Below are 26,391 nucleotides of genomic sequence, written 5' to 3'. Positions count from 1 at the left end.
TGGCTCTGTAGGCTAGTGATCTATAAGAGGGTATTAGCCAGAGGAGCAGATAGTTTTACTGTTGATTTTAATATCACCTGGAAATTTGAATTAAAAAATAGAGAAATTTGGTAATTATTCCAAAATAAAAAGAACTGTCATGCATTGGGATAATGTGTAGGCAATAATACAAATTATACATGACTTGTAAGTAGACTAAATATATGCAATAACAACAGTATGGCCCTTGAAGTTCAAAAACTAAATTTGTATCAGTAACTATTGAAATAACTTGCTCATGAACTTGGAACAATCCATTGCCTCTGTCCTTATGTTTTCCTCAGGTGTCATATATGAGTCTGTTCCTGCGGCAGCTGACCGTCCTTGCAGAAGGCCATCGGAAGAGGGGAACATGGTCTGAATGATGCACAACATCTTATTGTTATCTTATTACATGTTAGAGTAATGCAGAGGTGGATGGGTTAAGTTCCCTGTGAACTAGGCATGCAACCGTTAATCAAACTAATAATCAATTCGAAAATATCATTCCTATTCTGGGCATGTCTTCTATAGTAGAACATTTAAAAAAAATGTCAAATAATTCTCAAAATAGCAGATCTACAAGCTCACAACGCATTGCAATGCGACATGTTATTTTTGCCAAATGTTCACCCCAGAATAGGGACGTTTGATGGGGTTAAGTCGTATTTCATGCATACATGACAAAAATTCAAATTTTACACTGGTGCCAGTAAATCACCTGGGCCCAAGAATTCCAAACTTTTATCCCTATATACGAGTGGATCAGATTCAGATTTTGGGTAGTTCAAAACCCAAAAATGTCAATAAGAAAAACACCCAAAATCCAAATAAGATCTATTCGGATAGAGATTAAAAGTTTTCAATTCTTGGGCCCTGTGGATAAATCAGTAAAGTACATCTCCCATCAGAAAACCAGCACCAGGCCCATGAGTTTACATGTCTTGACTTGGTTGTTGTACTTTGTTTCCAGTCTCCCAGCTCTGAGTCTCGCTATGGTTTGGACCCGAAGCTGCTGCCCAGCGCTGTAAGCCCTCCTCTCGTACTTCATGATTATTTTCACCCATTTCAGTCAGTTATCATTGACTGACTCATTTACATGTCTCTTTCTTTCTTTTTTTCTTTCTATCTTTCTTTCTTTCTCAGGTGAAGGTGATGGCAGAGGACAGGGAAGAATGGGAGGGTAAGGTTTTCATGTCAGAGCCCTACTCCTCCCTTCCCCCACTGGCTACCACAGCCTGCATCATAGAGGACATGGGTAAAGACGCACGCACGTACACTCACTCACTCACTCACTCACTCACTCACTCACTCACTCACTCACTCACACACACACTCACTCACTCACTCACTCACTCACTCACTCACTCACTCACTCACTCTTATTTAAAGAACACATACCTACAAAAAAGTATTCTCATTTTCCAAGCGCATCTCATCTCAGTGCCTCAGTGACACGTCTGTGTCTCTGCTGATGTCCAGGTAATGCCAGTCCCAGAGCCATCCGTTCCACCTGTTACTGTGTGCCCTGTGAGGGCCAGACCGCCTTGCTCAGCCGCCTGCCCCTGGGGGCTCTGATCACCCCTCTGGCTACAGAAACTCCTGGAGAGGTTGGTCTGGTGCTTGATCACACATGCACGCACGCACGCATGCTCATCAAAAACTGTTCACATTTATATACGTAAGGCTGTGCTGGGATACAGTCAGGGCTTACTGAGGGATTATTTTCTTAGAGATTATTCTTGATTACCGATTAATGAAGAACATTCTAAATGCCGATCTACTGTCTGTCTGTCTGTCTGTCTGTCTGTCTGTCTGTCTGTCTGTCTGTCTGTCTGTCTGTCTGTCTGTCTGTCTGTCTGTCTGTCTGTCTGTCTGTCTGTCTGTCTGTCTGTGTCTGTGCTTACCTGCCTGTCTGTGTGTCCCTCAGTGGTCCTTACCAGTGTGCAGTGAGGCAGAGTGTGTGAGGGGTTGTGCAGAATGTGGGGCCTACATGTGCCCTGCGATGGGCTGGCAGGATTGCGGCCAGAGGTCTTTCTGTCCCTTCTGTGGTAAACTCAGTGAAGGTAAGACAACAAATCAATGATTTGGAAAACGTTCAATTTACTTTTATTGTACGTTACACTTTTCTGCTTGGATCAATTAGGTTAGATTAGTTTTCTTTGTTGGGGGTTCAGTGTCAAACAGTGTTTGTTGGCACACATTGGGCCTCATTTGCTGTACGAAACAAATGTATGACAGAAAACTGGGTCATTTCCACACATAGCTCGCCATTTATCAGTTTCGACATGAGTGAAGATGACAATTTATTGTTGTTCTGTCATCTAAGCATATGCAGTCATATATTCATCATTTATGAATATAGAAGGATGTAGTCTATGGCAAAGTACATTGACTATGTGTGTCAAATATCAATGCCACACAAAAAAGTGGAGAGTCCTAGGGTTCCCGCCGAGGCAGAAATCCAATGCAAAAACAATAGAGGAGCGACACCACCTGTCTTCCTCAGGCAGCAATGTCAAATATCAATAACATAAATAGAATAGTTGGGTCTGGGTACCCCCAGGGGTCCTAAAGGGGGTTCTAGGCTAGGGGGTTCCCAGCAAAATGAGGTGCAGTTGAATCACTTTAACACTATTTTATACTTTGGCTATTTGAAAATAGCTGATCAGATCTACAGCTGGCATTGGCAACACACTGTGATGCAAGGCGTTGTGATATGTCTCCATCTGATCAGTTACTATGTGTTTCTGGTTGGCTATTTTCCCTGTGTGCGTGTGCGTGTGCGTGTCTGTGTGTCTCAGTGGCCTGGCAGTACTACCAGCCCACCAAGGGGGTGGATGGGGTCCGAGTCGATAAAGGCAAGAGGCCTGAGCTCAGTATGGGATCCTATGAGATCCTCAACTCCCAGAAGGTTAGATCAACTTTACTATTGTCAAGTTTGTGTGTGTGTGCCCTTGTATGTACTAAGGATGCATCGGTTCTCTGTTTAATTTTGACTCGTACAGTTCGCCATCCACGGTTCAATTCTTATTGAGAGATGAAAACAGCCAAGAGCTAACCATAGCTTTATTGCCGTAAAGTGATGTTTTTCTTTACGAGTTGAAGTCATTGACAGAATGGAAAAGCTCATTTTCTTTTTGGAGAAATAATTTTGGAAACATTTTCAATATTTCTTTCAAACTCCCCCTCCCAAAATATACCGAAAACGGATGAAAACCGTGACCCAAGAACCGAGGTTTGAACCGAACCGGGAGCTAACCGAACCGTTGCATCTGTAGTATGTACGTCAATAGATTTGAAGTTTGATGTCACTTTCGTTACCCCCACTGGGTCACGGAGTCGTTTTAAATAACGTTTTTAACGTCAAGTCATATAAGAACTGTGTTCCAAAAATAAAATAGTTGATTTTACTCGTAATGGTTATGAAGCATCATCACACATGTAAAATTGCATTATACCGTACATATCAACCCCAGGATGAACCTGCAGTGTTGCTGCTGGCTGTAGACGTATCTGCCTCCGCACTGAGAGGAGGACATCTGGACTTTATAACACAACAGATACAATCTCTACTCGCCTTTCTCAATAGGTATCTCACACACACACACATGCACACACACGCTCAGGCACGCACACACACACACAGACCGTGCTGAATAGTATCCAACAATTCAAGCAAGCTGAATAATGGCTGTTTTATATCTGGTTGTCTGCCCTGTCACACACCGAAAATAGCCGATCTACAAGCTCACAACGTGCCACCCTTTTAGATTGGCTATTTTTAAGTATGAATCAGCCGTAACCGCTCAGCTTTGGTGTGGCACTGTAGTCAGTTTATGTCCTTATCTGATTGGTTGGAGGAAGGACGGTGCTGCCCAATCAGATGTTCGTGTGGGTTTGATGACCTATGACAGCAGGCTCCACCTCTACGACCTCAGCCCCGCCCTGTTCCGCCCACACATGCTGGTTGTCACGGAGACAGAGGACCTGCAGCTCCCTGTGAGGGAGGGGCTTCTCGTCGCCCTCAAAGACTGCATAGACAGCCTTGGCAGGTAACAGTCATATCCACACAGACTGCATAGACAGCCTTTGCAGGTAACAGTCACATCCACACAGACTGCATAGACAGCCTTTGCAGGTAACAGTCACATCCACACAGACTGCATAGACAGCCTTTGCAGGTAACAGTCACATCCACACAGACTGCATAGACAGCCTTGGCAGGTAAAGCCTCGGTTATACTTAGTTGCGTGCCGGTGTCGTTCTCAGTAAATAGCAGATCTACAAGCTCACAATGCGAATGTGACGCGTTGTGAGCTTGTAGATCTGCTATGTACGCCATGCAACACCAGCGTGCAACTTAGTATAAAATCAGGCTTAACAGTCTTTTCCACACAGACCAGTCTGACCATCAACTAGCATCTAGTTGATGGTCCTGCCCTGCATTCCAAATGGAGATTTTAACAATAAAAAGAGTACACTGCAGAACTGCCGCAGTACAGGAGCAACTTATTCAAAGAAGCAACGTTTCGGTCACTGATGACCACCTTCAGGCATGATCAACAAATCTTTAACATTAAGTGGGCCAGTAAAGTATGACTCCAATGTTTTCTTCTGATTCTCACCGTTGCGTGTGTGTGTGTGTGTGTGTGTGTGTGTGTGTGTGTGTGTGTGTGTGTCAGTGTGTTGCAGCGTCTCCCTCTGTTCAGTCCAGAGTGTGATGACTCCAGTGGAGTTCCTTTGGAGATGCCCCTCAAAGCAGCTTTGACCATATTTCAGGTGAGCATGGATCTGATGCATAACTAGACGCGTCGCAATTCAGGGCAATTGCAAAGTATGGTTGCGCCGACGCCGGTCGCGGCCTTCTGGACTCGAGGAATACGCTTGGAGGTATACCGTCGGAGGCCGCGTGACGTGCGATTCGAATTCGGTGCTGATCGGATCCCGCGTTCGTGACACGTGCCGTTTTGATTTGAGGAAATAGGCCCCTCCCACTAAAGAAACAGGACCCTCCCACAAATGTAACGGCCCAATCATATTGTCACCTCACTCCTGAGATCACTTGCTTTTCATTTTGAAGGGACTGATCCCCCCAAAAATCATGTTTTTGCATCATACGGTGACATTTTGCGCATTTGTGGCGCCCCCTGTCAAAGTGGAAATGCTTTTGGGGATTTGTTGAGTAAAGCACCCTCGACATGTGATTCAAATTTGGGATTGATCGGACGTTTCGTTTGTGATTTTTGGCATTCTTTGTAAAACGGGCCCCTCCCTCTAACTTTGGAAGCCAATTACGGACAAACGGTAAGGACTACAAAATCATGTGTACCGATTTTTGTAAAATTTGGACAAAATGTGGGAGGAGGAGCTAAAAGTGTGTTTTGAAGAAAATTCAAAATGGCGGAAAATCTTTCCGGACGCAAATGGGCGTGGCCTATATGGGAAGTTGCGTCTTGACCCAAGGAATCTAAATTTTGATTTTACGACCTACGGTTCAAGAGTTATAGGCCAAAAGGTAAAGTGGGCTGTTATAGCGCCACCATTAGGCTGTGGTGTAATATTTGTTTAAATAATTTGGCAATACCTCCCCTCCAAATCTGGTAACTCTAGCTCTTACGGTTTCTGAGAAAAAAATACTTGAATTTGAGTTTTTTCACTTTTCCATTAAAGTGGATGGGGAAATTTAATGCACTAATAAATCAATATCAATAAAACTATGCAACCAATCTCTTAGCAAAGTACAAGCAGTCTATTCCCGATGAAGCCGGTCATTATGACATATGGCAAGAAATTGGGAAAAATTAACTGTGGGAGAAATAGCGAGTAAGAAAAAAGTTTATCTAGAAAATGAAATAAAGTCGGTAGAGTACTATAGTCTGGTTGCCCATTCGGGCAACCACACTAATAAATGAATAAATAATACAAATTCATTCATTTCTTTTGTGTTAATGCTTGCCGATAATGACATGCCTAAACTAGGGATGTCAGGTTGAAGGCAATCAGGGAACCCATCGCCAAATGAAATGGAAAAACAGCGCCCTCCGCAGTTTTTTACTATCTCACTTGGCTCTGGGAGGAAGTCGACGTAGCACACGTGCGCAAGGAAACCGGGGTTTTGGTCCATAGATATAGAAACCTAGATACCTCATTGGCCTCTGCAGTTCATTGGAGCGACTGGTATCTCAATACAAGGCTCTTCCGCAGGGCTGTTTCACTACTGACCAATCACATCGCGTTGACTACTGGCCAATCACAGCGCGTCTAACTGACTAGTTGCTGCACGAGAGAAAAGACCCGCCCCACCTGCCTCTGATTGGCCTACCGAACGCCCCCTGCTGAAGCGGAAGGAAGTGATAGGCTAGCCCTGCGGAACAAGGAAGCGCGCCCGAGATACGAACGCTTCAGAGCCGAAGGAGGCGTCTACCTTTATATGTCTATGTTTTGGTCTGCCTTCAGCCTTTCACTTCCGGTGGTGCGACTATGTTTTTATTCCCACTAACAATATTTCTACACGGAACACTAACATCACTTCTCCCAGAGAACATGGGTCGTTTTGGTTATAAGCCCACTTGTTTCTATGATGAAAGCAAGTTAAAATGTGAATATCTTCTCCGAGGACGCTATTGTTAATGAGTTTCGGTTTGTTTCTCGTGGGGAAGGATCGGCAGACACGTAAATCCCGCCCACTACATTTGATTGAGTAAAGCGCGGCCTGCTTCCTGATCTGAAGGCACGCCCACTTGTAGGCCAGTGCGTACGCGATATGACGAACCCCCCCGACAGATTCAAACGCAGAGCAGAATCGGTTCTTGAGAGATTAGGTTGAAGGTAGTTAATGAATAAACAACAAAGACGTGTCTGTGTGTCACATGTCACATAGGCTCGATATGTATGGCCCTGGACTGAGATGCACTCAAGCCTAAAATCAGATTAATCTGCATGATGTGTTGAAATGTTCAGAAATGGAGAAAAAATTAAATGCTAAAAATAACTAAATGTGAGGTTAAATGTGAACACTAGGGGGAGACATTGCATTGGACACCAAAAGACAACCCCTTTCTCTTACAAACCTCAATTCCATTTGGTATGTGACCTTCAGAAGCAACCTATTTAGTTGGGTGGTCTGTAGTCTTTAATTGCACAATAATTTTGAATCAATCAAGTCGAGTCTGATCACATATCGAGGTGGAGTAAGATGCCTAAAACATAGCCATAGCTCTGATCAACAGTGGAGTGATCCTGTGCTTGCTTACCCCGGACGAACTTTCGGAGCTTTTGTCAATTATATAGTAGTAAGATAAGATATATACACAAACCTATATATATATATATATATATATATATATATATATATATATATATATATAAAATTTAAATTTAAAAAATAAATAAATGTGTAATTCTATTGGCATCAATAGAACTCTAAGTAACTTTGAAAAATGTATTGTCTACTCACTGCAACTGTGCTGTGGAATGAAAAAAACACAACATTTTGTCAACTCTGTCACCGTCATTAGTACATATATGCACACACGTGAAACTCGTCCTCTGCATTTACCCATCCTATAACAACCTCATATATATATATATTTCTGGAAAATATTTAAATTCAGCAATACATTGATATAAAATGTACTTTGTAATTCGTACTTTTGAACACTCAAGTATTGTTTTTAAAGCAAGTACTAACTGAAACAGCACCTGCACAAATCGGTGCATGCATGGCAAAGGCTTGTGTTGTGTAGGACATCAGACCAGAGTGCTGTGTCAGCTCATATAAAGGGTGATGATTCCTTTACACCTGTAGATTACAACTAGAGATTTAATTGACACAGCAAGAGGTAGAACAGGTCAGAGAGCGAGGGAGAGCCAGGACACATAAATAAACATTTCCAGTACATATTCTGTAACCATATACATCACAGAGATGCCAGGACTCAGATGTCGATTTTACCAGCACCGGTTACCAGAGGTAACAGATGTTGTGATGGTGACGGTGACGTCTATTGAGGAGATGGTTGCCTATGCCAGCCTTTTGGAGTACAACAACACCAAGGGCATGATCCTATTCACTGAGCTGTCACGTCGACGTATCCGCTCCATCAATAAGCTCATCCGCATAGGTCGCAATGAGTGTGTACAGGTCATCAATGTAGACAACGAGAAACTATACATTGATTTATCAAAAAGAAGAGTTTCCCCAGAGGATGCCGCAAGGTGTGCAGATAAATTCACCAAATCCAAAACTGTGTACACTATCCTTCGACGCGTGGCTGAGATGCTTCAATACACCAAGGATGAAGAGCTGGAGAGCTTGTTTCAGCGCACTGCCTGGGTCTTCGACGAGAAATACAAGAGGCCCGGATATGGAGCGTATGATGTCTTCAAACAGGCTGATTCAGATCCTTCAATCCTCGATGGCCTGGACCTGACGGAGAGAGAGAGGAACGTGTTGATTGACAATATCAAAACACGACTCACTCCGCAGGCTGTCACAATCAGAGCAGACATTGAAGTGCAGTGCTACGGGTATGAGGGGATTGATGCCATCAAAGATGCCCTGCGGGCAGGCCGGGCCTTCTCGACGGAAGCCATGCCTATTAATATAAACCTGATCGCTCATCCACGATTCATGATGACTACGACCACACTGGAGCACAAAGAGGGCCTGTCTGTCCTCGACCAGGCCATGGCTGCTATCAAGGAGAAGATAGAGGAGAAGAAGGGCATCTTTAACATCCAAATGGAGCCCAAAGTGGTGACCGAGACGGATGAGATAGAATTGGCCCGGCAGCTGGAGAGTCTAGAGAAAGATAACGCTGATGAGGTGGTGGCCCGTCAACTGGAGAGTCTAGAGAAAGATAACGCTGATGAGGTGGTGGCCCATCAACTGGAGAGTCTAGAGGAAGAGAACGCTGAGGTGGACGTAAATTATGACGCAGAGGAGATGGTAGCCCAAGCAGAGGACTAAGCTCATCTAATAGGCCATCATTGGGACATTCGGGACATTTCCAGATGGGCCTGCCTGTGTAATCATTAGGGGTGTGCCGATACACTAATTTCACCAAACGATACGATATTTGGCTCACAACTTCGATACGATTTCGATACGATACGCACTTTCTTTATTATGAAAAATATATGGTGGAGAAAAAAAGCAAATGCAAACAAATAATTCTGTTTTTGCATTATTCAGATATGCGAACTTGTAGCTTTTCAGCTACAATAGCCGTTTTGAATCCAAATAGGGCAATAGTGTGACACCCCTGACCCGAAAAAAAAAAAACATGTTGTCACCCTTTTCACCTCGGGGCTGTTTGCATGCCTGATTATTATTATTGTAAAAAAAAAAAAAAAAAAATTGAAAACGATATTTTTCTTTTTCAAAACGATACATATCGTCACGAAAACGTATCGCGATATATCGTGGGACGATATACATGTGGAGTGATCCTGTGCTTGCGAATCGCTGTCGAACTTTCGGAGCTTTTGTCAATTATATAGTAGTAAGATAGTAAGATAATAATAATAACGAGACGCGTCGCAATTCAGGGCAATTGCAAAGTATAAGTGGATGGGGAAATGTAATGCACTAATAAATCAATATCAATAAAACTATGCAACCAATCTCTTAGCAAAGTACAAGCAGTCTATTCCCGATGAAGCCGGTCATTATGACATATGGCACGAAATTGGGAAAAATAAATAAAAAAAGTAGAATAGAAAATGAAATAAAGTCGGTAGAGTACTATAGTCTGGTTGCCCATTCGGGCAACCACACTAATTATACAACCCATTATTATATGAAACCTGGAGGCACTCTGTTAATTTATTGTCTCCGCCAGGCCTTTTATAGCGCCACATTTCACGCAAATCGGTACACATGATCTCTATAGTCATGTGATAAAGACGAATCTGTTTGATTTTTCATATTCCATCCTGATTGGCTAAGATTGACATCTAAAGTTTGCAGGATTTACCCATTTTGATCAAAATGCCTCAAATCATGAACGCTGCATCCGATTGCGGTGAAACTTTGCGCGCACATTCGCACTACATTGAAGAACAAATGCCACCCTTTTGAAAAAAAATTAATATTACTCCTATCGATTTTGTCCAAACATCACACAAATCGGTACACCTCTCTATAGTCATGTGATCAAGATGGATCTGTCCTAGAGATGCACCGATTGAAAAATCCGTGGCCGATATCGATTACCGTTTTTTTTTAAGTCTGACCTGCCGATACCGGTTTTACCGATTTATCTAAGAACTAGACAACTAACTAGAATTTATTCAGGCCGAGTACAAGTACTTAATTTTGTGTATTTGCCAGAGACAGAGTACCAATAAGATGAAACCAGGAAAAGAACACTTATGCCATATCATAATAGTACAATATCCAAAATCACAGACGATATCCAGTCTAATATCATGATATGGCGATTCTGTCCGATTCTTCATATTCCATCATCATTGCTGGCCCACAATAACCTACCTGATCTGGCGGAGACCTGTGCTCCTAGGAGCACTTTTTCTAGTTTTCTATGTATTGAGCAGTGGAATGTTCTGGTAGCATGTACATGGCTTTACATACCTGCGTTCTTACTGTTTCATGCATCATCTTTTGCATATAACAGCTGTAATGCCAATTGAAGTGCACTCAAGGTGCAGTCTGATATATTCCATACTACTTGTCTGGAAGTCTAAATGGTTTCAATGTAAAATTTATTTAAGTGAATGTTTAGAGTAAGTGTTGAGTATAGTCGTGTTGTATTTGAGACCACCTAAAGTGTGACCAAGTCAAGGCCAAGACCAAAGTTGTCTAGGATGTCTAGACCTAGTTGAGACTCGGACCAGAATTATTTTAAATTCAAATTGAGACTATTATGACCAATTAATTCATTTTTTCATTTTGCTGCTCTATAGGCGATGAGCTGTCCAGGGAAGCTGTTGATGTTCCATACTGCCCCTCTGATGGAGGGGCCTCATGCACAGTGCTCCTCAGCGTTCTTTGGCTCCAACAAACCAAAGGTAACATATGCACGCATGCTCACACCTGTACACATGGTTATGTTATGTTGCTGCTATAGCATACAACTTATCAAGGTATCTGTATACATTCTTATGCCTTCTTGCACATTTAGTTTAGCTTTTATGCTGATGTTGCCATTGCTGCTGCAGTAATTCTTCACAAGGCTTTTAGTCGTCTCTTGTTCTAGAATCTCTTTGTATTGAATGCAACTCTTGATTCCATCTACCAGTCCATCTTCCAGCCATCAGAGTTTGCCGTCTCGTTGGCCAATGACTGTATCAGTCAGGGCTGTGGCGTGCACCTTTACATCCTGTCCCAGCAAGAGGTGGGAGGGGCTTGGCCGGGACACGTTCCTTATCTGACAGGAGGAGCTCTGTACACCTACAGCAACCTGCAGGTAGGGGGAGCTCAAAAATAGGTGTGATACGTGTTCATCACATGACTCTCGAGATAATGTGGCACGATTTGCGTGAGTTTAGAAGGAAATGGTACGAGTGTGTTTTGAAGAAAATACTACAATGCTAATGACACACACACACACACACACACACACACACACATACACACACATACGGACATTAAAATATAATGTCCGTACCTGGCCTTTGGCCTGGTGAAGATAATGACACTTCATATCACAGCAAATGTATGCTCCATCTTATGACGCCGTCAGTCTGGAAAATGTTACAACAAATCAGGTACAAATCAGGCTTTAGTCACCAGCTCTGTTGATGCACTCATCACCTGGTTGGAGTGAGAGATCATGTCTCTTATACTGTATGCAGTTAACATCAACAGCTGGACTTTCCTTTCTTACCCCACCCCCCCCCCCCACAGGGTGAGATGGACAGGCAGCGTTTCAGCACCGATCTGCAGAGGAGTGTGGAGACAGAGACAGGCTACAAAGCTCAGCTCAAGATACACGTCAGCAAAGGTGTGTGTGTGTGTGTGTGTGTGTGTGTGTGTGTGTGTGTGTGTGTGTGTGTGTGTGTGTGTGTGTGTGTGTGTGTGTGTGTGTGTGTGTGTGTGTGTGTGTGTGTGTGTGTGTGTGTGTGTGTGTGTGTGTGTGTGTGTGTGTGAGAGAGAGAGCATTCGCTTCCATAGTGGAAGAGAAAGATGGAATGCAAAAGAGATAACATGTGCACGAGAGGTCCTGAAAGCATGAGCGAGATTACGTGTCCTGCGTACGTTTCCTGTCTGTGTGTGTGTGACACCAAGTGTGATATCTGGATGTCCTCTCTAAAGCATTTCACGCGTTCCACAGATCTGCGAGTGTCTGGGTGTTTTGGGATGGTTGTCCCAGGGCCAGGCCCCAGTCAGGTGGCCCTAGCGACCCTGGACTGGCGCACCACGCTGGCTGTGGAGCTCAAGCACTGCAGGCCTCTGGATGAAAAGAGGGGTGTCGCAATACAGGTGCAGTAGGTGCAGCAGAATCACCGTTATCAAGTCAAGTTCTGTTGATGTTTCTATTTGACAAACAACAAGACAGGGTCTAATAACGTGGGATCTCGGACTTCATGTGGCCAGTCTATGACGTCAGTCATGTATGACGTATCCACGCATGACACCAAATTTGGGCACGTTTTCATCCCGATCTGACTGCCATTCATTTCCATTATAACAGTTGAAAAGATTTTAATTAGATAAATTGTGATATTATCAAACATAAATATCCCAAAAGGAAATGCACATTTTTTCAGTCTGACCAAAACAAAAAAAATCACAATCAATCAAAAAAATGATTGACCAGACGGGTGGGGGGGTTGTCAAAAGCAGAGGCAAACAAACAGGGCTCCCCCAGGCAAACTGAACCCTGGATATAAATGATATCACGCCCTCCTCTCTCTGTATTAGGTGGTGCTTTCCTACAGCAGCCAGAGAGGCGAGAGGAGAACCCGGGTTCATACACTGACTCTGCGCTGTTCTCAAAACCTGCAGGACATCTTCCGCCACTGTCAGGCTCAAACCCTGCTCACCTTCTACTGCAAGAGGAGTACGTACGAAACCCATCAGCGGTTTACGCATTGAACAACTCTTCCTCATACATAATTCATTCATTCCCATGAAGGGCTGCAACTATCCATTATGATTTTAGTGATTATTCTATCAATGACTTTTTCGATAAATAGAATAATCAAGAAGCGAGTTTTGTTATTTAAAAAATGTATGAACAATTATTTTTTATTGACTAAATTGATTAGTCTGATTAAACACTTGCAAAAACGAAAAAGCTCGCAGCTCGCGATGAAACACGCTATTTTTTTAAAAATCTATTATTTTATGCACCTCATTTTCTATTCCCATGTAGTTTTTTACAACCTTTCCGACTGTGACGACCATCGTCATTATTGTCATAGGTAGCGTATGTGGTGGTCAGTGGCACATTGGATATCAGTGCAGTATAATATATGCCTGGGGAAATCTAAATTCAATATATGGGCTTGAACAGCTGCCGCTAACCAACCTGCGCCCACTGTTTTGAAAACTAACGTTGACGATATCACCATCCAAATATTAACGCTCTAAAGCTTTGCACTGCTTCTGCAATGCAATTATCTTATATATAAAAATTGCCTTGTGGATGGACGTTGGGCGCCACAGACGTAACATCCGGATTTGACCGGCCAAGCCTATGTTGTCATTGTTTTGTTGTCCTCAGCATACTGTGCAGCGCTGGAGCGCCCTTTGCAGGAGCTAAGGGAAGAACTGCAGGCAGAGGTGACGGAGGCGCTCGCCTCCTACCGCAAACACTGCAGCTCTGCCTCGGTGTCTGCAGGACAGGTACGTAGATACTGTTTTTCTAATCAGCCTCATGGCGACACTATATGTCCAAGCTAACCCACATTTGAATCACACATTGTGGACCTCTAAACAACACAGAGCCAAAACCTAATTCAGTCACCCAAAACTCTTGAAAGTCTTCAAATGCAAAAAAGAAAGGTTTTTGTTGTTGTTTTTTAAATGGGAAAATTATATTTCGGTCAAGAGACCTTCATCAGGTTAAGTTACTTACTGCAGTGTTAACACTACAGTTTTTTAGGGCTGCCAAATACATGCATTTTATATCACAATAGGTTCGACAATAAGATATTGTTGAATTTGGCAATATTTTTCATTTTAATTGTCATGGATACATCCATCCATTCAACCACACACTATTCTTTTAATAGTTTTTGTTTTCCAAAGCAGTCGTGTTACAAATAATTGTATATTATTGTTTTTTTTTTTTTTACAAATCTCTTTATTATTTTTTATCAGACAACAGGGGCATCATGACAATAAAAAATGAAAACAAAGAGGTCTGATTTTTTGACAAGACAAAAACAGAAACAAAACAAAACAACACTTAAACAATACACAGCACAACAAAACAAACAGTAAAATGGATACAGTAATCAATGTAATTTTTAAATGTGAGACAAAGAAGATAATAATAAAGTAAACAGACAGGACAAACAACAGACAAGACACTCATTCATACCAGGGAACAAGAGGGGGAGAGAAGAGGGGGGGGGAGGGGAGGTTGTTTCTCTGCACAGAATATTAATTTATGAGTTATTTTTCATAGTAGGGAAGTCAATGAGGTCCAGAAAGGTTATAAAATTTAGTGGAACATATTAAGAAGTCATTGAGGGAGAACCAATGTAGCTTCGACATCAAGAGAGACACTAATTTGTGAGTTCTTCCACCATAGTAAGGGTGTCAATGTGGTCCAGAAAAGGTTGCCAAATTTTGTGAAACATCTTCAAAGAGCCGCTAAGGGAGAACCTGATCCTCTCAAGTTTGAGACAGTATAGAATTTCATGAATCCATCTGTTGTGTGTAGGAGGAGAGGGGTGTATCCAATTGAGGAGAATAAGCCTCCTAGCAAGTAGGGTCGTGAAAGCAATAACTCGGCGTGTTGAATTGCGCACAATAGGCGTTACTGTGGTTCCGAGAAGGGCTGTGAGGGGATCCAGGTCAATTGGTTCACCCAACACCACCCCAAGGGTGTTAAACACCTCTGACCAAAATGTTGACAATTTAGGGCAGGACCAAAACGTGTGCATGTAATCTGCTGGCGATTGTTTACACCTATTACAAGCATCGGACCTCTCAGGGTATATTCTGGCCAGCTTTGCATTGGTATAGTGGACTCTATGTAATATCTTGCACTGCAATACTCTGTGCCTTGCACAAATAGAAGAGGTATGTACCAGGTCTAGAGCATGATTCCACTGATTGTCTGTCATGATAATCCCGAGGTCCTGGTCCCAAGTAGCCCTCAGGGAATCCAACTGAGTCGAATTAACTGAAAAGATTGTGTCATATATAATTGAAGTAAGCTTCCTTTCACCAGCTCTAAGGGATAAAAAGGAGTCTATCACCGATTCCGGTGGTCGGCTCGGGAACTGAGGGTTCTGACTTTTCACAAAATGCCTGATTTGAAAGAAGCGAAACATGTGAGAATTGGGGAGGCCGAATTCAGCAGACAGGGCTGCAAATGAGGAGAAGACATTGTCAGTATAAAGGTCTTTGATGGACCGCAGACCCTTGTCTGCCCAAATCCGAAAGACAGGGTCAGTACATGATGGAAGGAAATGATGATTCCTGTATACGGGTGCTAGATTTGAGGACCTGTGTAGACCAAATTGCCTTCTAAACTGGTTCCAAATCTTTAATGTATTAACTACGATAGGGTTTTTGGACACTTGTTTAACCGGTAGGGGTAGTTGAGAGCAGACCACCGACCATAAAGAGAGATTCGAGGAAGCTGCCTCCATGTTGGCCCATTGGGGTTGTACTGCAAGAATCAAATTAGTATTCCAAAAAGTTATTTTATGGATATTGGATGCCCAGTAATACTGACGGAGATTGGGAAGCGCCAAACCACCCTCGGATTTTGGAAGTTGAAGGACCGTGCCTCTAATTCGAGCTTTTTTATTACACCATAAAAACGAGATAATGAGCCGATCGAGTGTAGAAAAAAAAGATTTGCTGATGAAAATCGGAATATGTTGAAAAGGATACAAAAAACGGGGCAGCACCACCATCTTTATCAGGTTTACACGTCCTAGCAATGAGAGAGGCAAGGCGGACCATCTATCCAAGTCAGACTTAAAGCGTTCCACCAGGGGACTGATGTTCTTCGCGAATAGCTCTATGAAAGTTTTAGTAACGAATATTCCCAGATATTTAAATCCCTCTGTAGCCTTTTTAAAGGGAAAGAGAGTTTGAGGAAGCTCGTCGGCCAGGGCATTAACAGGGAAATATTCACTCTTCTGGAGGTTAAGTTTGTAACCAGAGAGTTTCCTGAATTGATCTAGGATATGTAAAATTGTAGGAACAGAGGAAGACGGATTAGAAATGTACAACAGAAGGTCATCTGCATACAAGGAGAGCTTATGCATAGAGCCAAAACGGGTAATGCCTTGAAACCTCTCTTCATTACGGAGCCAAATTGCCAGAGGCTCGACTGCGAGCGCAAACAGCGACGGAGATAAAGGACAACCCTGTCTATTTCCACGGGAGAGGGAGAAAAGGCCAGATCTCACACCGTTAACATTGACCGAAGCTACCGGGGAAGTGTATAAAAGCCTAATCCATGAAATGAAGTTAGGGCTGAAACCGAATTTGTCAAGGATGTAAAACAGATACCTCCACTCCACCCTATCAAAGGCTTTTTCCGCATCTAAGGAGAGCACTAATTCAGGAACCCTAGTGGTAGGAGAGTAGATGATGTTAAACAGCCTTCTCGTGTTGGAGGACGAGTGCCTTCCCGGCATAAAGCCAGTCTGGTCAGAATTAATTAGGTCGGGAGTGACTCTCTGGAGACGGATAGACAAGACTTTGGACATAATCTTGAAATCAACGTTTAAAAGAGATATGGGTCTATAACTACTGCATAAGAGTGGGTCTTTATCCTTTTTCAGCAGCAATGTAATTGATGCTTCAGATAGAGAAGGGGGTAGCTCTCCCTTTGAAAAGGCGTCATTAAATACCCGTACCAAAATTGGGGCCAAAACGTCACAAAATGTTTTAAAGAACTCTGTGCTATAGCCATCGGGCCCAGGTGATTTACCACTTTGTAGGGACTTGATTGCCTCTGATACTTCCAAAACTGTTAAAGGAGCTCCAAGGTTAGTGGCAGAACCCTCATCCAATTTTGGGAATTCTAAGTCTTCTAGGGGATTGGGCCCCTCCCAGTCCTGTGGACAGGTCTCGGAGGAATACAAATCTGTATAAAAGGCAGAGAAAATCGAACTAATTTCCCCTGGGTCTGTCCTAACCTCCCCCGTAGGTGATTTTAATCTAGGGATCAGTCTGGAGGCACTGGCCACCCTTGCCTGGTATGCAAGTAACTTGCCCGCCTTGTCTCCTTGTTCAAAATAACGCTGCCTAGTCTGTAACAATTGTCTCTCAACCTTACCAGTTGACAACAAGTCATATTGAGCTTGTAGTTGTAATCTCTGTGTGTACAAGGTGGACGAAGGATTGACCGAATATTGGCTGTCCAAATTTCGAATGTCGGCTGAAATTGCTGTCAATTTGGATTGCTCCGATCTTCTGAAGTGGGAAACAAATGAGATAATTTGTCCACGGAGATAGGCTTTGAAAGCTTCCCATAATACGTTACTGTCAATATCTGGAGTGTCATTGGTTTCAAAGTAAAATTTAATCTGTGACTCAAGGAAGTCCTTAAATGTGGGTTCAGACAACAGCTGTGGGCTGAATCTCCAAAACCTGGAGGGTGGTCTGCTATGTGGAAATTTTATATCTACAGATGTCGGTGCATGATCGGAGATAACTATGCTATGGTATTCGCAGGAGAGAACATTATGCAATAATTTGTCGTCAAGTAAAAAAAAATCTATTCTTGAGTAACTGTGATGAACTTGCGAGAAGAATGAAAACACCTTCTGAGTAGGAAACCTAGTCCTCCAAGGGTCACTTAACCCAAGTTGGTCAGCATGATATTGCAAAACTTTGGCTGATTTTGACAAAGTATTTTGTTTAGTAGATGACCTATCGAGATCTAAATTCTGGACTAAGTTAAAATCTCCTCCAATGATTATCTGATATTCATCAAGGTTGGGTATAGAAGAAAAAAATTTGGAAATAAATTTGTCGTCATCCCACGTTGGAGCATAGACTGAGGCCAGGACCACGGGGGTGTTTAGCAATTTGCCCGAGACCATAACATACCGTCCATTTGGATCTGACACAGTGGTGTTCAACTCAAATGCAACGTCACGATGTATAATAATGGCGGCCCCTCTAGAGCTTTCAGAATATTTTGAGTGGAACAGGTGGCCCATCCACGGCTTTTTAATACGCGACACCCGTGCAGTGCGCATATGTGTTTCTTGTAAGAAGCATACATCTCCCTTGAGCTGCTGTAAATGTGAAATGATCTTTCCAGCTTTAATGACACCGTTCATTCCCTTAACGTTCCAAGAAATGAAACGGAGATTCCTACCACTCATCGACGTCACCCTTTTTGATATGCCGGTATCTGAGCAGAGAAAGGGGAAGGGAGAGGAGGGAAGGAAGGGAGGGGCCCACACATACACACACATCCAGAACAAACAAGAAAGAAAAACATATACATAAACCCGGTTCTCTGAGAACACGGACCCTCGTTCCAAAGGGAGCACCAAAAATGCGTATCACTCCGGATACAAACCTTCCTGACATAAGTCAGTCCTAATCCTACCTACCTAACTTCCGTTCCCCCTATATTAAACAGTAATTGATAACCCCATAACCCACCCCCCTACAAACTGCTGAGTAAGAAAAGGTATACAGTCCAAAAAATTATAAATAAAATATTAACAGGTATATTACCCTCCCTTTTCCACTCAGCGCACACCTTAAGTGTAAATATCAATCAACAACTCGGCATAATCTGATTAGCAGTGTTATAACATCATTCAACAAGCAGGTAGTAACAAAATATATTCCACATTAGTAAAACAAAAACGGCATAATACAGTACACCTATCCTATCTCGAAAATATTTCACTCGCAAGGTAGTATCAAAATAACCTCCAAATAAAACCTGTAGTGAAAGCGCAATTAAAAAGTAACTTCGATTTTTTTTTTTTTTTTTTTGAAAAATTTTAAGTTTTAAGTTTTTTTTTTTTTTTTTTTTTTTTTTACACTTAGGTTTAGGCTCCACAGTGAGGTGAAATACACATAAAGAAGCTATAAAATAAGCTTTTACAAAACCATTTGGAAAAACCATGTAGACGAAAATGTCATTCAAACTTGTTTTCCCTAAAATAATTGGCTACCTTAAGGTCACTTAAAGTTTTAGGCTGCACAGTAAAAAATATATGGGAGAGTAAGCTCAGAATAACCTATATATTTAAACTACCTATCTTAACACAAATAAGGTGCATTTATAAAGCATCGACAACAAAACCTTCACAATAAAACTTGAAAACCAAATAAAATAGAAATTAAATAGCCCTGAATTTTCCCCACCACCCACTCCCCCTCCACCACCCCCCTGCGAAAAAAAACAATTGGCCGTCTTAAAGTCTCTTAAGTCATTTAAAGATCAAATCGACACTAAAGGTGTTTCAACTACAGAGGACCGACATTATGGTAACTACTGCATCAAGGCCACATTACAACCATTATATATAGGTACAAAACTAGGGTCAAAAGAAAAGCCCATATAAGAGGACAGATGGCTCAAATTAACGTAAGCATCATTATCCCAGAGGACTATTTATAAGGGGAAAAAAAGGAAAGTACAAACATAGGTATAACACTCATGTAAACAAGAACAAGCAATGCTAAACAGAAATAAATAAATAAAGCAGGTCCTAATAAGACTGACTAGTACTCCTCTGTATTACAAGGGCAACCACTGTTTATAAGTGACATAAGGAAAGTACCAGCCAGAATTATAACAACATTTATGTAGACAGCAACAAACAAATTAACAAAAGTAAAGCAGGTCCAACCAGCCTAATAGTATGACAAATAAAAACCAAGCCCTCAAAATAATAAGGAGAAGGAGGAAAAAAAGGGGGGGGCGTCTGTAATATTAGTCAATTAAATAAATGATTGGCCCAAGGCCGTTTAAACTACGCAATCAACACTCCTAAAGGAAATCGTATTAGTCTGATGTACACAAAAACAATAAAAAAAGAGAGAGAAAAACATAAATAAAGTCGGCTGTTGTATACAAAATTAATTTGGCTAGAGAAGCAATTGTTCATTCAAAAACACACATATTTAAGATCTAACAAAAACGATCAAATTAAAACTAAAATGTATTTAAAACAAATCGGACCCGTCATCTCATCCAACGTTAGCCAGCGTCAAGGCTAGTCAATCAGTCACAGCTGGGTTAGTCCATGTAACAATATAACAGTCGGGCTAGATACAATTACCATGTCCGTGGATATATTAACTCAATGTAGTTGCGGCATAACACACCATTACCATAAAAATAAAAATAAAAGGGAGGGGGGAAGTAGGGAGAGGAGATGAGCATATGTCCAAACAAAAGAGAGAAAAAAAAAGGCGTTGCATCAAAACAGTGCTGCCGTCCTGGCTGAGCCGCGGCTAACCAGGCAGGGACCCAACTAGCCGGCTAACAGCCCAGCCAGCCCGAACTATTATGTCAAGTCCAAAAAGAGCAAAAAAATATGAATAGAAATAAAATTGGTCCCACATCAAGCGATACAATAATCAGATTGAGCGTCACGAAAGTACACTGTCCAGATGGAAAAAAAGAAAAGAGAAAAAAGAGCGCATCTTCAGCCCGGCAATGTTAATTTGTGTCCAGCTGCAGCTCGCCAGCTAGCGAGCGGCTAGGCTAGCAAGCTAGCAGCTAAACAAGTCCACGCAGCAAACAATACACCCGCCAGGCCAAATACAGTTCTCAAACCCAAATCTGAACAGATCAAGTCATAAGCAAAGCACCCAATACTTGCGATTAGTGGCGTTTAGATGTGATGTACTTTTGGGCCTCTTCAACGGACGCCAACCGGACCTTAGCTCCGCCGTTTTCGTTAGCAATCATCAACTTGGATGGGAAGTGGAGAGCAGGCCGGCAGCCAAGCTTGTATAATTCGGCCATCACATCACGGTACTTGCCGCGCTCCTCCATAACATCCTGGGGATAATCTTCATGGATGGCGATTCTTTGACCCTCGTACTGCAGGTTTCTCAGCTTGCGTGCCTCCCGAATAACTCTCTCCTTGATCGGAAGGTTGTGGAAGCGAATGATAACATGCCTCGGCTTTTCGTTAGCACCCGGTTTAGCCTTTAGCGACCTGTGAGCTAAGTCCAATTCGGGCGGTTCAGGCAGCACCTCGTCCCCCAGGAGTTCGAACAGGAAGGTGGAGAAAAAGGTGGTAGGCCTCGTCCCTGCCTCAACCGACTCTTTCACCCCGACTAGACGTGCATTCCAACGGCGACCCCTCGACTCGAGGTCCGAGGCTTTAGCACGCAGCTTAGCGTTGCTAGCAGTTAGCTCCGCACAGGCCGCCTCCAGGGAAACAATGCGGTCACTGACTGAGTCCGCATTCGACTCCAATGATGTAATACGCTGGCCATGATCAGTTATAGTGGCATGTACAAGATCTATTTTAGACTCCAGCGATGTGATGCTTAATTTAAATTCAGCCGAAAGAGCCGCTCTATGGTCTTCTAGTAGGCTAGTCAATGCCTCCATGTTGATGTCGCTAGCGGCGGTACCGGCTTCCATTAAAACAGTGTCTTTTTTGGCGTGAGTGGAAGCTCTAGTGTTCATACTTCGATGTCAAAACTGAGTTGCAAACTTTATAAAGTCAAATCATACCATTTATGAGGAAGGTAGTGGGGTTTGTATTTAGGTAGAGATGTGAAGCGGGGGAGCAGAGAGAGAACACGTCTACTCCTCACTCTGCATAACCGGAAGTCGTATATTATTGTTAACTGAACTTGAACAATTTATCATTATTTCACATTTGTCAATATTGTTCACTGCGGCTATCTTTTGAACATAGATTCATTATAGAAATTGTGAGCGTGTGTGTGTGTGTGTGTGTGTTAGTTGGTCCTTCCCCAGTACCTGCGAGCGCTGCCCGTCTACATCAACAGCCTGAGGAAGAGTGAGGTGTTGCTGCCAGGCCTGCAGAGCTCCATCCCCCAGCGGCTCCAGCTATGGTGCCAGCTCCTCCGCATGGACGCCAGCAGCACAGCCACTCACTTCTACCCCTTGCTGCTGCCGCTGGTATGTGACAATCATCGCACATCACTTTATTGTCCCGAGTACAGTAAATTACCAGGAGAGCTTGTGTGGGCTCGAAAATGTACAGCATGTTTGAATGAACAACATGAAAATATAGCTTGAAAAGGCTTTGTTCTTGTGGTGTTTTAACAAAACGAATGAAGGTGAATTGCACAGGAAGTTGTGTGACAATATTTCACACATCAAATGTCGTGGCAGCAGGTGGTCCGTAAATAACCTGAGGACAATACCACTTAAACCCTATATACTGTACTTTGTTGCCTATATGACATGCCCAGTATAGGGACGTTAGGGTTCATGTGGTTAGGTCTTAATGCCCAGCTCTCAAGTCTGTCTGGGGAGCATCAAAAGACTGACGTACAGTACTGATATTGAAACTGGTACGAGTTACATTGTGTCACACATGGTACCAACACAGTAGGACGTGTTACTACCAACATAGAAACACCGCAAGGGGACAATGCACTGCAGTGTGCATGTCACTCAACAGACATACTGCATTCGGAATTGAACCTACTGCATGCATCCAGACCAAACTAACTAAGTTGCCTTGCAACTGAGATTCTGTTTTTGTGTTCTGTATTGTCACTCTCATTTCCCGGCCCACAGCCTCTGTCAGCAGACAGCTCCAGTGGCGCTAGCTTCCCCAACCTAGCGGACGTGGTGCGCTGCAGCACCGCCAGCCTGGACCCCGCGGGCGTCTACCTGGTCCACGGCCCCCTGGCCCTGCTGCTCTGGGTGGGCAGTCAGGTCCCCGTGCACACCCTGGTCCATCTCTTCAACGCCAGCTGTTTTTTGTCCGTTCCCTCTGGAGAGGTGAGCCAGTTACAAAGACGGGAGTTGCTAACCACTTTCAACCTACTGGCATTGCTATTTTGGGGCATTTCATTAGAAAGTAGAGAGAAGATGAGCCAGGGTAAAAGGGGCTAATTGAGTTATATATGCTGTGTATATATATTTTCATTTGGATTTACATTTGACATATACTGTATGCATGTTTATGTTGTTCCTTCAGACCAAGCTGCCGATCCTGGACAACCCTCTGTCCATCCGTATCCGATCCTTCATCGACACACTGGAAGACAAGGTGCCTTATGCTCGCAAGGTGAGTCACCTTTTTTCCTATTTTATGTGTTTATTTTCAGCCAGGAGTGATGCCATGCTTGCACAGATTTTATTTTCTAGCAGTGACTTTTATCATTTTACTATTTTCAATTTACAAAGTGCACGGTCAGAGATGGAGGCATGACCCCTAGCCAACCAACAAGTAAATGCAGTCGTTAAATGGATGACAGTTACAGGAAGTGCTACAAAATATCTAGGATAGCAGGTAGACATCAAACCTAGCATCTAAATAACACGTGTGAACAGGTAAACGACGTACATTTGAATTACATAATCAACATCTAAATAGGCAACAAGTAGAGATGCAAAGAAGAAATATGGAGTGCTAGGGGGTGAGGTAGAGTCTGAGTTTTTAGAATGCAGTGGAAAATGGGGAGTGAGTCTGCAGTCGTGACTGGAAGTTGTGGTGGTCATTCCACAGCTTGGGAGCCAGGAGGAAGAAGAGATTAGGATGCTCAGAGCGTTGGCCAAGACGAATATGTTGTATGGACAGATGTCCTGTGTTGGCTGATCGAGATGTGTGGGAAAGGGGTGTAGATCTCGATCATATCCTGCAGGAAGGGGGCACCATGCACTTGTTCGTCTTGTAGATCATCACTAGAGTTTGACTTGGATGCAAGCAGCAACTGGGAGTCAGTGGATTGTACACAGACGTAGGGAGACATGAACATTTTGGGAGGCTGAAGAGCAGGCACGCCACAGCATTCTAGATCAGTTGTAGAGGTTTGAGAGAGCATGCAGGCAGACCAGCAAGGAGGGATTTGCAGGAGCTGATCCTGAAGATGATACGAAGCTGGGCAGACTCCTTGGTGAGGAAGGGTCTAATCTTCCGGACGTTGTAAAGTGCAAACCTACAGGAGTAAGTGATCGCTGCAATGTGTGCACGTGTAGTAACACACATTCACCACAGAGCGGCAACACTGATGCAGCAGGTGCATTGGGATCCTTGCCCAAGGCATCCTCACTGGCAGTTGTTGAAGAAGAGGAGTCCCTGCTGGATCTCTGGGGTTCAGATGTTTTGCATTCCACTCACAAGCCTCTTCTCTAACATTTAGGCAGCTAAATGTAGTGATTTTTAATATTTAAAAATATTGTCAGAAATTACATCAGAAACTAAAAGTGAAAGGTAACGGGGCAGCAGTGAGTAGAGATATAAATTGTATGCAACACTGACTACTGCAAATACTTCTATCTGATCTAATGGGTCTCTCACGACTGTCTGTCCATCGTGTCTGCACAGGAATGGTGTGCACCCATCCACTGCACATGAAATCACAATCGCATGTTGAGATGTGTCAGGATAAATTAAATGAATTGTGTTTCCACTTGACAGCTAATGCCACTGGCTGTGTGGCCACTGACATTTCGGTGTGTGTGTGTGTGTGTGTGTGTGTGTGTGTGTGTGTGTGTGTGTGTGTGTGTGTGTGTGTGTGTGTGTGTGTGTGTGTGTGTGTGTGTGTGTGTGTGTGTGTGTGTGTGTGTGTGTGTGTGAGCATGCATGCACATATATGCGCAGGCGTGTGAACCGCCTTGCGCTTGTGTGTGCGTCTGTTGCCTCCGGACTTGCGTGCAAGACCGTTAATAATTCTAGATGCATTTGCGTGCGTGCGTGCGTGCGTGCGTGCGTGCGTGCGTGCTCCCCTCAGCTCTGGGTGGTGAAGCAGGGGGACAGTTGTGAGGAGGCCCTACAGCGCCAGCTGGTGGAGGACAAGAGTCCCAACGGGGGAGCGTCTTACGCTGACTTCCTGTACCACCTCCATGTCAACTCCGTCAGGATGCTGCAGTGACCTGACCAACATACATGCACAGAGCTTCCACAGTTCCTGTATTCCCTCTTTTTTTTCTGTACACAGACTACTGCTGTTGTTATTATTTAGGAATACATGAAACTGGGGTGCAGCTTCAGGGCTAAGCATGGGGAACGTTTGAAGTCATACAGAAAGTCTTTATTTGTTCATTTAACTCTTGAGCATTACAAATGTAACCAAACGGACCCCCACGGGTCAGTCTAGTTACATTTATTTTGTACACTCAGGACAGGGTTACAGATGGATAAATGAACACGGAGGCTGTTACTGTGTTTGTCATTTAGTGTGTGTGTGTGTGTGTGTGTGTGTTGAATTTTTTTTCTGAAGATGTTAATTTATTCCACTGTCATATCGACTCTAATCCTCACCTCAGATGTGTTGCACACGTGGAGAATGATGCCGTGTGCTTGGTGCACGTGTGTTTGTGAGAGTCCTATTCAGTATGTGTATACCCAGTCATCTGTCTACTGAGCAAAAATAAAGACTCCATTTAATGTAACTTTCCCCACTTTGTCATAGGAGCGGTTTTTATTACAGTGTGTGTGTGTGAACACCAAAAACGGCAAGGGAATGGAGATGAATTATTTATCTAATTTGTGTTGGGAGCTATGCACTTTGAGGTCATCTGATTCTGTGTACCCACTGTACCCATTATACACCACACAATAACAGCCCAAATGCACTACTTAGGAAACTAGCAGCTCCATGTTGAGTCATAGTGGTTAATACATTGGGACAATTACTGTAATTTGCAACAATACTGCTTATTAGGCTGTTTGATTGTCATGGGGAGGGAGGTAGGGACACGGGGGAGGACTCACTCTTGCCATGTGATGTTTCTTTCTAATCTGAAACAGGTGGACTAAGCTAAAAGCCTTCAGAACCTTCAAAGACCAGCTAGGTACAGCACCACCAAATTCTAGTCATAGGCCTACTGTAGGCTACTATAATTTGACCCATGGCATAGGCTGCTGCACACGTGCAGACAAAAAGTAAAAGTATAAATGCCTTATTAGTCTCATTGTGTTACATGTATGAGAAGGACTTAATTATTTTTTATAAAGACCCACAGCACACTTCCTAATGAAAATAACATTGCAGTGCCAAACAGGGCACGGCACTAGACTAGAGTGTAGAGATAAGGATGCGTTTTTCGTTTCCCTCTT

At 43.2% G+C, this 26,391-nt stretch overlaps 2 protein-coding genes across 3 annotated transcripts in view; both read left to right on the top strand.

Moving 5' to 3' along the window:
* Nucleotides 1-25,702, top strand: part of LOC308088700 (protein transport protein Sec24C) — a 29,389-nt gene extending 3,687 nt beyond the window's left edge. The window contains exons 3-21 of one of the 2 annotated variants that reach the window (XM_080433258.1): nt 324-394; nt 992-1,045; nt 1,165-1,276; nt 1,501-1,628; nt 1,949-2,084; nt 2,823-2,932; nt 3,498-3,610; nt 3,882-4,073; nt 4,704-4,800; nt 10,951-11,055; nt 11,286-11,453; nt 11,894-11,990; nt 12,321-12,469; nt 12,911-13,049; nt 13,716-13,837; nt 22,095-22,274; nt 22,902-23,108; nt 23,308-23,397; nt 25,064-25,702. In XM_080433258.1, coding sequence (XP_080289384.1) covers nt 324-394; nt 992-1,045; nt 1,165-1,276; nt 1,501-1,628; nt 1,949-2,084; nt 2,823-2,932; nt 3,498-3,610; nt 3,882-4,073; nt 4,704-4,800; nt 10,951-11,055; nt 11,286-11,453; nt 11,894-11,990; nt 12,321-12,469; nt 12,911-13,049; nt 13,716-13,837; nt 22,095-22,274; nt 22,902-23,108; nt 23,308-23,397; nt 25,064-25,204 — 2,411 coding nt within the window. In that variant the 3' untranslated portion in view covers nt 25,205-25,702. Of the gene's footprint in view, nt 1-323; nt 395-991; nt 1,046-1,164; nt 1,277-1,500; nt 1,629-1,948; nt 2,085-2,822; nt 2,933-3,497; nt 3,611-3,881; nt 4,074-4,703; nt 4,801-10,950; nt 11,056-11,285; nt 11,454-11,854; nt 11,991-12,320; nt 12,470-12,910; nt 13,050-13,715; nt 13,838-22,094; nt 22,275-22,901; nt 23,109-23,307; nt 23,398-25,063 lie in introns of both variants that reach the window. The other variant, XM_080433257.1, reaches the window with a different exon arrangement.
* LOC308088221 (eukaryotic translation initiation factor 2 subunit 1-like) lies at nt 7,949-8,992 on the top strand (the record flags this gene model as incomplete). Its single annotated transcript, XM_080432628.1, has 1 exon — nt 7,949-8,992. One exon carries the CDS (start codon nt 7,949-7,951, stop codon nt 8,990-8,992), a length of 1,044 nt encoding a protein of 347 aa, XP_080288754.1.
* Nucleotides 25,703-26,391: the final 689 nt, after the last annotated feature.

The sequence above is a fragment of the Gymnoscopelus braueri genome (assembly GCF_963280865.1).
Source record: "Gymnoscopelus braueri genome assembly, chromosome: 7".
NCBI classification, from domain to species: Eukaryota; Metazoa; Chordata; class Actinopteri; order Myctophiformes; family Myctophidae; genus Gymnoscopelus; species Gymnoscopelus braueri.
This window is presented reverse-complemented; position numbering and strand designations above follow the sequence as displayed.